General features: G+C 35.8%; 1 protein-coding gene across 1 annotated transcript in view; it reads left to right on the top strand.

The window, feature by feature from the left end:
- LOC145989745 (leukocyte elastase inhibitor-like) overlaps window positions 1–17,570 on the top strand; it is a 50,467-nt gene that overhangs the window by 20,868 nt on the left and 12,029 nt on the right. The window contains exon 7 of the mRNA XM_083125030.1: window positions 16,735–16,882. Coding sequence (XP_082981156.1) covers window positions 16,735–16,882 — 148 coding nt within the window. The remainder of the gene's footprint in view (window positions 1–16,734; window positions 16,883–17,570) is intronic.

The raw sequence follows: 17,570 nt of genomic DNA, 5'->3' as shown, positions 1-17,570 counted from the left end.
CCCAAACACAAAAATATAGTTCTTAAAATAGTAACCAGCACTAGATGGAGTGCAAAAGCTGATGCTACGAGAGCTTTGTCTAAAAATTACAACTGCTTCAAATCGCTCTTCAGATCCTTGCTGATGACACTAATCAGAAACCTGAGGCATTCCATGAGGCAAGGTGTTTATTGACACAAATGTGAAGAAGAGAAATCTTCATCATGACTGAGTTTTGGGCAACCATTTTGGAGAGAATCAATGCAGTCAGCAAGTCCTTACAAAGCGAAACGGTTGAACTTCAAACTGCTGTTCGTCTTCTAAATTCATTGTTAGAGTTTTTAAAATCACAAAGAGACCAGTTTGATTACTATGAACAGAAAGCCAGCGAGCTACAATACTCTGATTAGGGAAAACGAAAGCGAGCGAGAAAACGGTATTTTGACGATGGTGACGCCGAGAATGTTGTTCTGCAACTGCAAGTCGGAGAAAGATTTAAGGTTGAAACTTATCTACCAATTTTGGATAAGCTAAGTGCTGAGCTGTGTCATCGTCTGAAAGCATACGAAACAGTGAACTCCGTGTTTGGTGTTTTGTGCGTCTTTCCAGCACTTAACTGACTCTCCAGTAATAGAGGGTGCCTCAAAACTTCTTCAAAACTATGCAAACGATGTTGAAGCTGAATTTGGGAACGAAATGGTTCGTTTCAAATACTTCATGTCCCAGCTTGAAGATTTCAATGGAAAGCAAGTTATTTTAGCGTTACAGTCACACAAAGCAATTTTTGAAAACAAACTGCAATCTACTTTTCTCAACGTAACAACAACATTGCAGATATATTTATCACTGATGATCACCAATGCTCCCGGGGAAAGATCATTCTCAAAAATGAAGATTAGCTGCCATTGGTCTACAATGGTGCAAAACAGACTTGCATCACTCGCAATTATGGCCAGTGAAAATCACGTTCTGCAAAAGTTAGAGTTTGAAGACGTTCTAAGTAGTTGTGTGTCAAAGAAACTCAGGAAAGTAAATTTGTAAGTAATACTCTACCACATTTCTGTTATTGTCAAATTTGACGACTCTCATTTTTACAAGTGGACTGAACTGACTGAACTTTGTTGTAAATATATTTTTATTTTTTTTTCTCCCAGATATTTTAGGTATTACATTACCAGTACCACTTGTGGGATTTGTACTTTTTAAAGTTTACGTTGATGAGTAAGCAAGCATTAGGCAAATTTTTTTCATGTTCTTATAGAAAGTAACAAGCAAAGTACAGTTCGTTTTATAAAATCTTTCTTCAGGCAAAAATCATAATTTACTTTGATATACAAGCCCAATGCAATTTAGTAGTGGGGTTGACTGTATTATAAACCCGAGAAAGTATGAACTCTCCTCAAGCAGATTTGGCTACACTTAAAACAAGCTCAACATGCCCATATGAGCTTTTTGCTCAAGTGTGGAACCCTGCCTAATCCAAGATTTTTGTAAAAATGCCCTCCTGAGAAAGTATGAACTCTCCTCAAGCAGATTTGGCTATACTTAAAACAAGCTCAACATGCCCATATGAGCTTTTTGCTCAAGTGTGGAACCCCGTCTAATCCAAGATTTTTGTAAAAATGCTCTTCGGAAAGTATGAACTCTCCTCAAGCAGATTTGGCCATACTTAAAACAATGCCAAGTTCTCTTATTATCTTATTGTTTATAGTGTGTTTTTCTGTCAAAATCCCAGGAATCTTGAATTGATATAAAGCTCATATCTATTGGGTTCTGAGACCCAGTAGAGTGTGGTGCATGGTTTTTATTGCCTTGTAATAAAGGCTCGGGTTTGAATCCTGGTAAAAATGTAAAGCCTCCCCTGATGGCAAAATGTTAATATTGTTGTTTTGTAAACAAGAGGCTCGGGTTTGAGTCCTGATAAAATTTATAAGATTGAAATACATGTTGCAAAATAATATCTCCATACGTGAGATTTTGAGAATAATTATTCCTAGTTGATATACAACTCCCAGATCTGAAACCTGGTAAAAAGTGTTGTTCAACAGAGCAAAATTATTCTCTATTGGGAACCACCCGCTCAGCCATACAATAGGGGAAAAGCGGGCAAATATAATTAATTGTTTGCATGTTTTGCCGGCACGCAAGAGATATAATCTACACAGCTAGAAGGAAACATTAATGATTTTTCTGTGCGATTCACTGAAGAGGCCATTAATCTTTCTGTGCGACATGTAAAAATGTAACAAAGATTATTGAGATAAAAATACATATCTTCTGGCATAGTGGCAATGAACTGTTTTTCATGCTGAAAGCAATTCTATTCTGATAATATGAGCCTAGGCAAAGACTTAGAAAATATTATGGCAGTTCAAAATCCAATTTTGTCTGTATTAAGGTCTCAGAACCCAGTAAAATGTGGGCATATTCCATATTGAGAAGTGTTAATATTGTTGCATTGTAATCAGGGGCTTTGGGTTCGAGTCCTGATATAAGATTGAAATATATACAACTGCCCACACATAAGATATTCACTGCTAGCTGATAATACAATTGAAATTTGTGTGTTGTATAACAGCATAATAGAAGCAAATATCTTCTAGAATTGCTCTGTGACCCTCTCATTTCTTACATCATAAACATATGATTTTTCACCTATGAGAATAACACTACATATGGTGTCATCAGGTAATGCCTCATGGAATTCACAGATAATTTTAATGTTTGTCCTGTCATTCACCACAACTTGTTTTCTTTTTGAAGTGTTGATTACAAACATGGGTCTCTGTGTTTTGAATTCATCTGGTGTGTAATACATGTCAGTATTGCCAGTAGTGACCCTTTTGTATGATGAAAATGCCTCATATAATTTGAGGAAATCATCCTTGGAAATGTCTAAATTATAATTTTCTCTAGGGAATACCTCGTTTCTGCCATTTTTAAGATATATGTTCTTGATGTTGCAGTTATCAAATCTACTTGAATTTTTTTCCTGATTATTGTGTCTCCCAGTCTGAAACAATACCACCACAAAATCCGGCATGTCGTATTGTATACTGGAGAATGAATTTGTAGCATCAAACTCATAATAAGAACCAGTTGCGGGCTTCTGTACACATTGATATGTATAAAATTGCAGAGGAATCTGTGGATTTTTTATTATATCAGCTTTGTATTTAAGAGCATAACTGGCCTCATATTCAACAACAGGGATTCTTAGCTCCATAGTCTGAATAATGCATTTGCCTGCACCTGGTAAGGTATTAGGCAGAGCTTCTCCTGTAGGGTTTAATGTGCTGTACCTCATCAAAGCATTATTATCATTGGCAGCTCTTCTAAATGTAATTCTTAAACCACCCTTCCACATAATATCTTTGTAATCTGAGAAGAATCCTGGCAACAGGCGCATGGGGAACAGCACTGTGTGATTTTTAGATAATATTTTCTCACCAGCCTCAAATCCACCTATTTTGTAGTAAGAAGCCTCGGTTTTGGATAATTTTGGTGTGGCCAAAGCTGTGGAGGTAATGCCGGGATAATCTACTCTGTTTATAACAACACCATGCTTTCTGATCTCAATTTCAGAGAACAGATGTGGCACAAAATTGTCCACCAATCTTATATTTGAATTTGCCGGATAATCTGTTCCATCGAGCTTTACAACATCAAATTTGATGTATAGATCTGCTCTGTGGGGGTGTATAAATCCATCCCCTACATCAAGATCAACCTCAATCTCTGTGTTGGGTTGATTTAAATTTGCAAATGTCCTCCTGTTTGGGGGGAATGATTGTAGCTCATAACTCTCAATATTTTCCATTTTCTTCTTGTATGTATTTTTATTTAAATGTTAATCTCTATGATAGCAGTTGTTGTGGCTCCAGCAAAATCTACTAATTCTTCTTTTTCATTAGTGACCATCAATTCAATGTAATCTATTCTGTTGTGGCACACAGGAAAATATAATGTTGGTGATGGAGTGTAGATGATGGGCTCCATAAATTCAGAGTTAAGTTTAAATGTTGCAATGATGCCAGTTTGTTTGTGAGTGCCTATGCCATTTGATTTGGTGATCATACCCTCAGCCACATTACAGTGAATATTCAGAGTCTCTATGGCTAAGAATTTGGGTATATTCATAGCAGTGTGTTTGATGCCTGCTTCAAGTTTTGTGTTGTTCTCAAAGCCCAACAGCTCTCCTATAGTACCCAGATCCACTGTTTCTGTAGCAGATACAATCTCTACTCTGTGAGTGACAGAATTTTGACTTAACACTATACCTCTGGGTAATTGAGCATTTAGAGTGGACAGATTATACTGCCCTGGAGTGATGACAATTTTTTGATCCCCTACTGCAATTTTGTTGTTGTGGTGTGTAATATTAGGGATCAAGTACATGCCATAAAATGCTCTGAGAGCTATTGTTTTGGGATACACTATGTCATCATGTAATTTGAGTTTCAATATTGAATTTTGGCTGGTGAGATGGAATACCCCCATGATGTTTTAAATATCACAAGGCTTTTTGAAAATTTTCAATTGATGGTTTATTTATTTCAGACATATATCTAAGAACAGATAAACACAAATGTCCACAATTAACATCTTTGAAGTTTTGAACACGGGCATTATTGTAATATAGATTAGGTGATTTTAGATATTTTATTAAATTTTCAGGTGGAACACCTCCAAATGAATCAAACACAAATGCCTCATTGTTTAAATATTTAAGATAACAGATCCAGTGAGTGCCCTGATTTTTGTACTTATCCAAATTAACAATGCCACACTCTTTGTTGAGTGGTTGTTCTGGTAAAGAATCAGACATGTACACACCCCTAAAATGTTTGATGCCCAGTGGCTTGATTAAAGCTTCAATATCTTGGTTTGTAAGCGGCTCTTGTTTTTTTTAAACTTACTCATGGCTCTCTTAACACCTTTGCCTTTTTTCTCCATGGCCAGGTTATGGCGCCTCTGCTCATCTAATTCTGCCCTATTTTTCTTGGCATCTATTACTGTTTTTGCTATGGCAGCTGATCCCCCAGCCAAGCTCCCCACAGCCCCGAGAGCAGCTAAGATGGCCGGGATAGTAAATATGAATCCCCCCACATGTGATTTTTTTCTTGATTGCTGTAATTTTTTTAATTGGGGGGTACTAAGCAACAATTTCATACCATGTCCCTTTGCAATACAAGATTTTTTTTTTCTTGCGCTGCTTTTTGGTCAAAAGGCTATCAATAGTTTTAAGAGATTTGAGACCTGCATAAGGTATTTGATACATAACACCCTTGGCCTTCATTGTAGGTTTATTATATATATATTCACAGCCCCCACCCCAGTTTTTGTTTGGTGCTCATAGCTATGGTGGTTCCCAATGCTGCTATTTTTTCACTGAAAGAAGCATCTTTGCTTACAAATCTACCAAATGCAGCCTCTTCTAATTTCTTGTCTGCAACATGTCTCTTGTCAAGATCAGAATGTGTGTTGTATGCTATATCATGGTCTCTACAAGCAGCATCTAGGGGATTTACACCAGGATCCCCTCTGTTTAATCTATGATCCAATTTTGTGCCTGGACCACAATACTGATAGCCTGGAATGTGTAGTTCAAATGGCAGCTTGTTTATAATGTCATTAACCAACCCCCGGCCCTCAGAAATATTCCAAAATTTGGGGGGTAGAGTATTAATAATTTTTATGAGATATCCAATCCCCTTAGTGTCATTCACTATAAAATTAGACAATTTGGTGCTTATCATGTCCATAATTCCAACCTTTTCATTGTAAAAATTGTGGTTCCCAGCATTTTCCTCCCCAGCTATCACCAATAACCTATCTACAAGTTTCCTGACATCATCAACCCACACAAATTCTTTAGGCAGGGTGTTGTATTGTTTGATTCCACTGCCAGTCTTGATCTGTGACCATATGGGCTTGATTAAATTATTGTATTTTGCCCCACTGCTAGACTTAACCCTTTTTTGTGTGGGATCATTGTTCTGGTATAGAGCATCTGATTTTATTAATATTTCTTTGTAATAATCATAATCTTGATCTGTATAGCTGCCAGGCCTTTTCCGAGTCATCAATTCCCACAATCCAGGTGTTCCGGGGTACTTAACAAAAGCACCTTTTTCTCCGAGACGAGATTCTGAATATACAATTAGATCATCTCCCATAAATGTTACTCTGAAATTGCCAATTCTATGTATGATGCTACCATCAAGCTCTGTGTCAGCATATAAGCCAAAGACCTCATCTTTGTTGTCTTTAGGTGTGGTTAAATATTTTTGAGCAAGAAGACCCAATTCAATAGGATCCTGAGTAGCTTCAATTCTTCTAGGAGCAATAGGACTAGGTGTATGAATACTGGAAAGTGGGGTGAATGGATAATCTAATATGTTTCTTGCAGCTACTGGTACAAGCTCTGTGATCAAATTTTGATTTTGCTCTGTAACAGTTTTGATATTTTTACCTAATTTACCAATAGCATCAATTATGGGCTGTTCTGTTTGTTTGTGTTGTTCATAAATTCCTCGGTTCTGTGATTTCCATCCCTTAAATCTTTTTACAAGATAATCTCTTAACTTAAGATCATCAATTATTGGCCTTTTCATGTTTATTTATTTATATTTCAATGTCTAGAAAATTGTTGATTTTATTTCTGTATTTGCCACTATTAGGTGTTCTTGTCATATCAATTGTGACAAACCCATAACTGTCCTGGTTCCAGCACCTGCTGCAAAATTTAGAAAATTCATTGTAGCTCAAGTCCCCACCTACATATTCATCATGTATGTGTTTGAGGTTGGTATGATCTTGATGAAACACACATATAAAATTGCTGTTGTCTCGGATCAGCTGCTTTGGAATTTTAGAAAAAGTCTGTGCCAGGTAGAAGCAATCTATGTTTTTGTGTCGGCCCTTTGTAAAGAAATTTCTAACCTTGTTTTGATTATCCAGTATAATGTCATCAAACACAACAACAGAATTATCGAGACAGTCATGGAGTGGCTTAACATATGGTTCAAAAGTGGCTATATCTAATCCATCATATAGCTTCATCAGCTGCTGATATTTTAATTGTTCCAAGCTCTTAGAGAAAACATACAAGTGCCTGTTTTTCCAGTCTAACCAGTTGGGTGCCAATAAAAAATTATCAACCATTAGTGTAGTTTTACCACAAGCTGATGGCCCAACAATAAGACACCTAATATTTTCAGGCAGCAATTTTCCATTTCTCTTATTCTGTTGTTCAGGTTCTGGCAGCCTTTTTATAACATCCCAGGTGCTCATATTATTATTTTGTTTGCATCGATCCAGCTGTGTTCTGGAAGTCCTAGCCATTTGACAAATAACTTGTTGCCTTTTCTGCGGATGATTTTTTCTATGAGATATGTGTCAGGCTGTTTAGTTTTGTTGAGTTCTTCTTCATAGAACCGGTCTTTGAGAATTTCTCCTCGGTGGTCTTTTATTATATATGTGTTAAGGGTCCCAGGTTTAATTTGAACCACTGTAAATAATTCAGTGCTCCAGTTTCTTGTAAAGCCTCTTTTGAATATGTGCTTATTTTTGCTGATTCTTACTTGATCACCCACCCTGTATTTGGCCTTTCTTGTTGTTGGCTGGTATCTAGGATAATAAACAGTGCTGATCAATTTTTGCTCATCAGATGAAGTTACTTCAGAGGGTTTCATGTTGATTGTGGAATGGACTGAGTTGTTATATTTATGTAGAAGTTCTGGAAGAATATTAATCCATTTATAATTACCTTGGAGGGTAAATTGTTTATACATAAGATTTTTTAGGGTTCTGTTGAATCTCTCTACAATTGAGGCCTTGAGATCACTGTAACTCGAATAATGTTGTATTGCCTGGCTTTTAATAAATTGTTGGAACACTGAATTATAAAATTCTTTGCCATTATCTGTTTGCAAATAGCGCGGTGATCTTCCACTCTGATTGATGATTGTCCTGATGGCTTCTGTAACACATGTTCCAGTCTTGGATTTGAGTGGCACAGCCCAGGCAAATTTTGAAAATGTATCTATTACAGTGAGTAGATACTTGTAGCCCTTGTTGATTTTGTCTAAGTTTTTCAACTGTCCACTTGCTATTTCAATCAAGTCGCTCTGCCATAAATCATCTATGCCTTTTGTGACTACTGGCAGTCTCTTAAAATTATGTCGGGCTTGTCTGTGTAATTCATCAACAATAATTTTTCTAGACATAATATGTAAACAAGAATATTGCAACTATGGGGTGTTCAGCAGCTGATACTACAGGATTTTCTAAATACAATTTGTCTCCAATATGTATTTTAAATTCCAGAGATCCATCATCTTCAACATATGCTGTTTCTAATGTATTGGGATCTGTAAAATCCTCCAATTCTACACTGGTGATTTTCACTTTGTTGTCAGCATTTGTTATTGATAAGGTGGGGTAGTGGTGTGCCTGTGGTTGAAGCCAATATTTGATCTTGATTGGTCTCAATGTGCCCCCAACAAAAAATTGATAATAAAATTGTGCAGGGGACAGCATATATATTTTGCCACCTGGTGTAAATGGTGAATCATATTCTTTGTTGGGGATGCTGTACAATTCAAGAATTACTGTATGTTTTGGATTCTCGATTATGCCTGTTATTTCTTTTTCTGCTGTAAGCAATCTGCTTGTTACAGATTCAAGGTGCTCATTGATGGTCCTAACAACATCATCATGGCCTGGCTTGATTTTTATGTCCACAATAAGTTTTTTGTATTGTTGCACAATCTCTTGAAGCTGGGTGGCAAAAACAGACAGAGCATTTGCTTGATTGGATTCCATGGTTCCTAGCTGTTGCTTGATATTAGCTACAATTTGTTGCAAATTTTCAACAACTGCCAATTTTGAATTTTGAGCAGTAAGATCATGGACCTGTCTTCTGATATCCTCAAACAGGGCATGCAGTTCATTAATATGTTGATTGGTTGGTAGAGTGGCCACTGTCTGAGTGAGATGTTTGATCTCTGCTTGGATATTCTTGATATCTTCTGATTTCAATATCCTATTCACTGCCCTCTTAATATTTTTAAGTTCCTGTGATGTAGGAAGATTTGATACTGTATTTTGCAAAAATTCAAGTGCCAATTTCACATTGTTTAATTCAGAAGCATCAGCCACATTTTGCATAGCATTTTGGAGCAGGGCTATATCTGCCTGAGAGGGTGTGGATTGTTGTAAAATTTCAAGTTTTGTTTGGATATCATCGATCAAGTGATGAAAATGAGATAGTTCAGATTCAGTGTTGAGGTTTTCAAGCTTTGTGATCTGTTGCTGGACACTAACAAGAGTATCTACAATACCGGGCAGGCGAGATTCTTGTACATTTGCCAAATCACTTTGCACTGCTGCTATTGTACCCTCAAGATGGGTTATGGTACTTTGAATTTTTCCAAAATCTTCATATGTTTCAAGTTGCAGCTTAATATTTGCTACACTCCGAGTTATTGCACTCAAAGCATCAGAAGATGGCAAATTGTTCATAAAATTTTCAAGTGTCTCAATTTTTTCTTTAACCTCGGCTATGGCATTGTGCAGAGGATCCAGATTAGGTATTTGGAGTGATTGAATCTGTTCTTTTAGAGTGGAAATCACTAGATCAAAATCTTCTTGTGATTTTATGCTTTTGACAATTGTTTGGAGCTGTGTCTGGACATTATTTATCTGCTCTTCCAATTGCTGTTTCAATTGCTCAGAGTTGGTGGCCTGGGTCTTAAATTTGGCTTGAAGAGCTGCTACAGCTTCTTCTAAACTTTGAAAATTATCTAATGTTGCCAGATCAGTATATTTTTGAAGCAACAATTTGAGTTCAGAATCAATTTTAAGAAGAGGGTCCATGCATTGTGATTGTAAATTTGTAATTTCTAATTGAAGACTGGCATTGAGTGTGGTTTGTAAAGCTTGTAAATCACTTCTTAATTTCTTGACTCTGACATCAAGCATCAAAATCTCATCACTGTGATCTTCATGCCTTGTATGGCCAAATATATCATTAGGCATTTTTGTTTTAGTGGTTATTTATTATAGAGTATCTGATTCTTAATTCTATAAAAAAGGGTATAAGCTTGTCATATGATCCCGGGACCTCAATATATAAGCAGTCACCAGCAGAAACAGTATAAACAGTGCCAGAAATCATGTTTGAGTGCTTAATTCTATAAATATTTCTCCCTACTGAAATCTTGACATAACCCTCAGGGGTTGTAATAAATTGCAATTGCCCACCTACAGGTAATTGGTAATGATTTAAATTATTGTTAAATATGTACAATATTTTGCCTGTTTCATCATCAACATCTGTAAGTATGCTGTTCAGATGAATAATTAACAAGCCACTCAGTTTAGATATCATATCAGAAGAGGGTGCTGGTGTCGGCAGGTCCATAATAGCCTGTTTTTTGAACCCAAATAAGTTCATAGGCATGTTTATTTATTTCAAATCATGCTCTGTAATTGGGCATTGATTCCCATTTTTCAAATCACAATGACCCCATGGTAAAGTATGTATGCCACATGATAAAATGCATCTCTTATCATCATGTGGGTCCAGGGCCACTTTTCTTACAATATTTGAAGTCAATAAGTGATCCACACTCTGAATTCTGGATTCTGATGTTTTGATTAAATTCTGGGATTTGAGGCAATTTTTATAATCTTCAAATTGGAGCTCTTTTTCAACAGTTACTTTGCCAATGCCCTTGGCCTTTTTGGCAGCAACACCACTACATGTTTTAAAACTATACATCTTGGCACTTAACCCAGCAAATTCCACAATAACATCACCAAGTGTCTCATCTTTTAACTTGCCAGGCACCTTTTTGTTGTGGGGTTGAATTATTGTATGTTCACTGGTATCAAAATATTTAAACAATTCAGGCTGTGACATATCTTGATAAACATCTTCTGTTTTAATATCAAGAATAAAACTATCCGTGTCCATGTACATCAATTTTATATTATCACCATAAAAAGGTTTCAACACATCATAATGCAATGTTAACATATGTAATTTGGCCAATTCCAATATCACAGCCCCTACATAAATAGGTTTATCAAACTTAATCTTTGTTTTTTTCATGTTGAAAAGTGCCATATTTTCATCATAAATTCTTCTGTAATTGAAATTAGGCTTTGCAACCAATTTTTTGCTCAGGCTGGGGTCAGTAATTATTTTAACATCGGTATGTTTTCTGACATTTTCAATAGTTTTGCCATATACAGAATTGACCATCAATTTAAACAAGCCCTTATCAAATTGGCTCTTTGCAGATGTTCGAAGCTCTGTATTTGTATCAATATATGGTTTCAACCATTCTGAGTGCCTGAACCTCAAAACTTTTCCAATTTTGGTCACTTGAACACCATGTTTCATCAGGAACTGGAGGTTTTTGTAATATATGACATAACCCTGTTTCGGCTCCAGAGTCATCATGGGCTTCTTCTGTTTAGAGCCAGGTGAGCACTGAACCTCGGGAATTGGGGGCAGATCAGAAAATTTATTGTGCAAATCATCAGGAATTGTCAGATCAACCTCTAAGAACAGGCCATAGTTACTGTCATCAAAATCCTTAAGATCTTCAATATTGAAATCTTCAACCCATTCAAGCCCTGCATATGGCAGTTTTTGCATCATGGCATGACCATAGAGGCTGTTTGCATCTACATACACTATATAATTTGATGGCCGTGCTGGATCATAATCAGGAATATATTTGTTATTTGCTCTGGCATATCTCTGGGAACATTGCACCATCCCTCCTCTTATACATTTCTCCATAAACAGATACGTATCTTGATCTTGGATCTGATCCAATGGCTTTTTGGTGTTTAAAAACATTGCGGGCCATGCTAGACCTGGGGCACTGAAAAAATATATTGGATCCAGTTTATAATTTTGCATAGAAGATTTTCTGAATGCCTGCAATATATCAGCTAAGAGGGTGACATCAAGTTTCAAATATGCCATGTGATAATCACCAAATGTCTGGCAATTTAAATTGTTCCACATCAATTGGGCATGGTGATAATCTTCATCAGTGATTCCAGATCCTCTGATTTTGCTGTAAAACTCTTCTTGTGGTGGCAGGGAACACTCATCAAATTTAGAAAAATCTGTAACATAGTCATATGGATATACACCCTTCCGCCTAATTAATTTCAGGTCCTGATTTGGAAACAAGGCACTTGTGATTTTGAATTGATCATCAGATAATTGATTTGCCAGTGTATCCAGGCTAGCCGATAAAATTCTGTAAGAATCAAGAAATCTTATGTGAATAGGAACACCATTAACTTTAATTATCTTGCTAATGGATATATATTTCTCATCATTTTCAGCTAAAATATTTAAATTCTGCTTGTCAAACCCCTCGTACCTGATCAAATGATGAAAATCATAATTGGATGCTCCATGGCAAAATATGGGGACAAATCTTGGTCTCTTGATCTTAATATTACAGCTATTACACAGGGCCATTTTGTATTTACCATCTGTATGAGAATGGTGTTTCACCTTGATATTTGTATCTGAAAATTCAGAATCACATACCGGGCATTTTTCTGCATTGTTGAAATCTTCAATCTGTTTCTCTGTTAAAGGCAACATAGGCTTTGATTTTAATAAGATGTTAGATGCTATGTCACGGCACTCATTTTCTATTCTATGTGCAAATTCTTTGATGGCATTTGGTCCCATGTATAAGTGTGGCTCACTAGCTACACCATCCCGTATAACTATATAACAAAAGCTGGAAGGTTCATGTAGCTGGTATGGTGTAATTGAAGATTCTTCAGGATCTGGATTGCAGAATGCAAGAGGTTTGAGATTTGATTCAAAATCACAGACAATATATGCTGGGTGTTCCAACAAGGCTTCAAACTTTTTGAATTTTGCTTTTTCACTTGGATTAGGCATCACCATATGAACAGGTTTATAATTGCCACAGTATTTCAGATGCTCAATTAACTTGTTTTTAGCAATTTCTGCATTCTCTTCCCGAACCCCTTTTACCATTTTTTGACCATAAAATACAGTTAAGCATCTTCTGCACAACTTGAATATTGTATTGGATTTGTCTAGTTGTGTTCTGACTAAAGCTTCAAGATTATGTATCAGAGTGTAATGATATGTGCCATCCCCTTCAATTAAGAGCAAATCAATCGGAACAGCAGATTCATCACCAATTGTACTGATTCTGAGAGGTGCTATCAAGCAATTGCCAGTGGAACAAATAAATACATTAATAGATAATTGTTTGCCATTGATATTACTGACCTTTTTTTCAAATTTATCAATATTCTGAACAGACATTGGATATTCTAAACCCTCCATTGCCTCATCAAAATCATTTTCATGTTGTTTATAATAAGTTATTCTCTCAGGATGCCTTGAAACTGGATACAAAGCAGCTAAAATACACCACAAAAAGCATTTCAGGTCGGTATTTTCAATATTGACCACGGCTCTTTTGTTTTTAATATTGGCAGGTAATGGCAGATATGTAGATCCTTGTAATGGGCTGAATTCAGAAATATTAACATATAACTTGTGTGGAGATCCGCATAGGCTCCATCCAGACTCTTTTGCTGCAAATTCAGAGTGTTTAATATTCAATTGATCTATCAAATTGCCTATTATTTTGTCTGAATTTGTATTTGAATATACCGGTACAGTTTCTGTTATGTGGGGCTGTGTAAATTTTGTGCCATTTGGCTTCTTATATTGTGTAAACAATTTGAGGGATAGCTTATAAGAGCCATTTTGTGCATTTAGAATTGCCTGCACATCAGGATTTACACTGTTCAAAAAATTATTAATACCACATCTTGGCTCTGATACAAAACGGTGATCTCTTAATTGGCCGTTAAAACTGCTATGGATAGGTTCATAGCGTGGCTGCTTTGCAGGTGAAGCATTAACAGGTGTTTCATGCTTCCTTTTCAGACCAGATGTAGATGGTTGTGTTGATGACTGTGCAGAGCAAGTATCTTTATGTTTATATGTGAAATATTCCATGCTATATTTTCTATGGCATTTAGGGCAAATTTTTGTGGGGGTTCTGTATTTGTCTGGATTACAAATCTTTTGATGCTTGGCCCAATTGGGGCTGGATATATTTTTATTGCATTGATTACAATATTTTTGACTTGGCATTTTTGTTGTTGTTTATTATATACAATTTCCTGGGTTTCAAATCAAAACTCTATGCTGGATAAAAAATATCAGCTGGGTTCAGCAGTGTGCTTTGTATATTTTGTGTGTATGTGTGTGTGTGTATGTGTGTGTATGTGTATGTATGTTAATATTTTTTGGCTTTGGTATTTATATAAAATTTCTTGGGGTCCAAATCAAAAACTCTATGCTTATCTTATGACAGGTTGTAAAGCCAATAGCCTACAAGTGGAAAAAAAAAATAAATATTCATTCACACTGACCTAGCACAAATGCCTGCACGGACATGCATGTCTAGAATGGCAATGACCTTGTTATGTATTGATTTTTGTATAACAGGCTGGGACAGATATAAGCCTGACCCCCTAAATATGAGTGGATTACAACAAACAAGCTAGATGTCAGGCAAAATATTGTTCAATATACCAGAAATATGATATTAAAACAAACAGGCCTGTAAGTATGAGAAGCACTGTAACAACACATCTGTTTTTCTCAACCACTCTCACAATAGTGGCTGATGCAATTGTTTGCACACAAAGCTTCATTACTCGGGAAGCAAAAATCAATACATAACACAGTGCCAGGTCATTGCCATTCTAGAGAGGCTCTGCTTATAGATAAAAAAAATTGAACCTGGCATCCAATTGAACTTAAACCTGAAGTAAATATGTGTGAGTAGGTATGGGTTTTTGCTTAATTTTAAGTGTAGTCAAAAAAATATCAATTTTTGACAAGTTTATGTACAAAAATCCGGCTGATGCAATTTTTGTAAGTATGGCCAAATCTGCTTGAGAGGGGGTTCATACTTTCCGAAGAGCATTTTTACAAGATTAGACGGGGTTCCACACTTGAGCAAAAAGCTCATATGGGCATGTTGAGCTTGTTTTAAGTGTAGCCAAATCTGCTTGAGGAGAGTTCATACTTTCTCAGGAGGGCATTTTTACAAAAATCTTGGATTAGGCAGGGTTCCACACTTGAGCAAAAAGCTCATATGGGCATGTTGAGCTTGTTTTAAGTGTAGCCAAATCTGCTTGAGGAGAGTTCATACTTTCTCGGGTATAATACAGTCAACCCCACTACTCAATTTTTACATTTATATACTTTTATTTTATTTTCCGGTTTGTTTATTTCAGATAATTCAATATTAATTATGATATGGCTTTGGTTTTTTATGTTGAATGAGGACTTTGTAAATAGGCTATAATAGGCTACATAAAATTAAATACTTTTATTTTCTATGAACGTGTTTAATCAAGAGTTGTGTGAGTGTTTTCCCCTTCAAACATATTTACTATAAGAATACTAAATTAGTACAAAATTGTTTGCATTAAGTGTTTAAACTCTACCTTCAGGCCGGCGCACAAATATAAATACATCACATATACGCATTTTTGGTCGCTTGCGTGCACGCACGTCAATCTGAGATTAGAAATGGGAAGGCAAACTAAAGGGTGAGAGGGGCCGGAGCGGGCCCCGTTGCTTATCTTGCTTCAGAGCCCCAAAGGTTGTTAATCCGGCAATGATTATGCTGTAGTTTAATGCTTGTAATTCTTAATATTTTGACCTAATTCAGCGTCTATTATTGCATTACATGTTAATTGTTAATCTGTTAACGATTGCGTGAATCCAAAAACCTAAGTTAATGTTAAATACAGCTATCTTTCATTTTTTAAACAATGGAGATTGAAATAGGATCACTGGTTTCAGAGATAGGGTTGTTTTTTCGAAAGTCAACATCCACTACTTGGATTAGCTACCATTTCTATTAGGTATCGCTTTCACATGGCATTCATGGTTTTATGTTTTCCTTACACACCCTTTTAACTATGGCATAAAGGAAAATTAGTATCCCCAAATTGTACAAAGATCTTTGTTGGCGTGTAGAATACATTTCTCACTGTGTACTGAAGAACTCAATTTTATAATAGTTTCGTTATGAATGCAATTACAACTCCTTATTTTGCTCCCAATGATAAGGAAGTGTTATTGTTAAATATACTAGATTAAAAATGAGAAACAAATTGAAAAAACACACTCCGTTCGGCACTCAAGCTCCCAATATTAGGAGCGAGATTATCATTACAACATTCAATGTACTTGGCTCGTTTGTACATATTATTATGAGATATATTTTTAAGAATTGTAAAGTTTCATTATCAAAACTACAAAATATATTTTATATAATTTAGAATCACAATACTTATGCTCTTTAGATGGCAATTTCATGAACGTATAAAATAATTATTTCTACGTGAGCTTCACAAGTATAACTTAACGCATACAAAGGTTTTAAAATTACCAGAAAATTTCATTCAAAAATAATAACAAATGTGTATGCATGAGAGAAGTCTCTTGCTATGTATGTTTATGATTCAACAATGCTGATGTAACAATCAGATTATCACGCTAAAATTGACTGAATTTAAGAAGTAGGTATGCATTTTGCCGTTGATTAGCAACGTCTATATTAATTACGAAAAAAGAAACGTTGCTTGCTTTGCCATCTGTTATTTACTAATTAACTTTTCTGTTTTAAGATGGGAGTACAAGAGATGTTCGACGAATCAAGAGCTGATTTGAGTGGCATAAATGACGGAACAGATCAGCTATACGTAAACAAAATTCTACACAAATCATTCCTGGACGTCAATGAGAAAGGGAGTGAAGCTTCATCCGGATCAGCTGGTATGTATGTAGTCTGATGCATTATTAATGTATTAAAATTACTCAAATGTTCGCCAGCTTGTAACGAAAGACTAGCTAGAGAAGACCGAGGTTCGTTGTGACAAAATGAGGATATATTTTTTTCTTTTGTTTAACATTTTCTATATTTTCACAATTGTTTCGTCTTAAATGCAAGTATATACATTTAGCTATTACCATAATTTTTATATTTGTTAAAGTTACAGCATAAGGACAGTATTTGCAAAAAAAGGAGAAGTGTTTTGTCCCAACATGTCCCGCTGTGAAGCTAGTTGTGACATGCCGGGGGACAAGTTGTGACAGTATCTAGCCCTTCTGAATTACATAGTATGGACAAATTGTGTATCATCACTGTGCAGTAAAAATAATTTCAATGGTTAGATGCATCATTAATTACACCCTTAGGATGTAAAAGTTGCCTCGCCATCTGATTTTCTAATTATATTAATCAAGTGATATCTGTAACACCATGTCGGGAAAAGTATGGTGTAGGTCTAGTCTAATATAAAAATGTATTAATCGTTAACAACATAATAATACAATGAAATAATTAATTCTGAAATTTAAGCTGCTTTATGCATCATGATCCGAGTCACAGTTTAGACGGATATAAACAGGTTTTCCCTCAGTACAAGTATCACGTACCCACTGTTTACACTCAAGGCACTGA

This window comes from Lepisma saccharinum, chromosome 7 (assembly GCF_977018435.1).
Source record: "Lepisma saccharinum chromosome 7, izLepSacc3.1, whole genome shotgun sequence".
Lineage (NCBI taxonomy): Eukaryota > Metazoa > Arthropoda > Insecta > Zygentoma > Lepismatidae > Lepisma > Lepisma saccharinum.
Note: the sequence above shows the minus strand (reverse complement) of the source record. Positions and strands in the feature narration are given on the sequence as shown.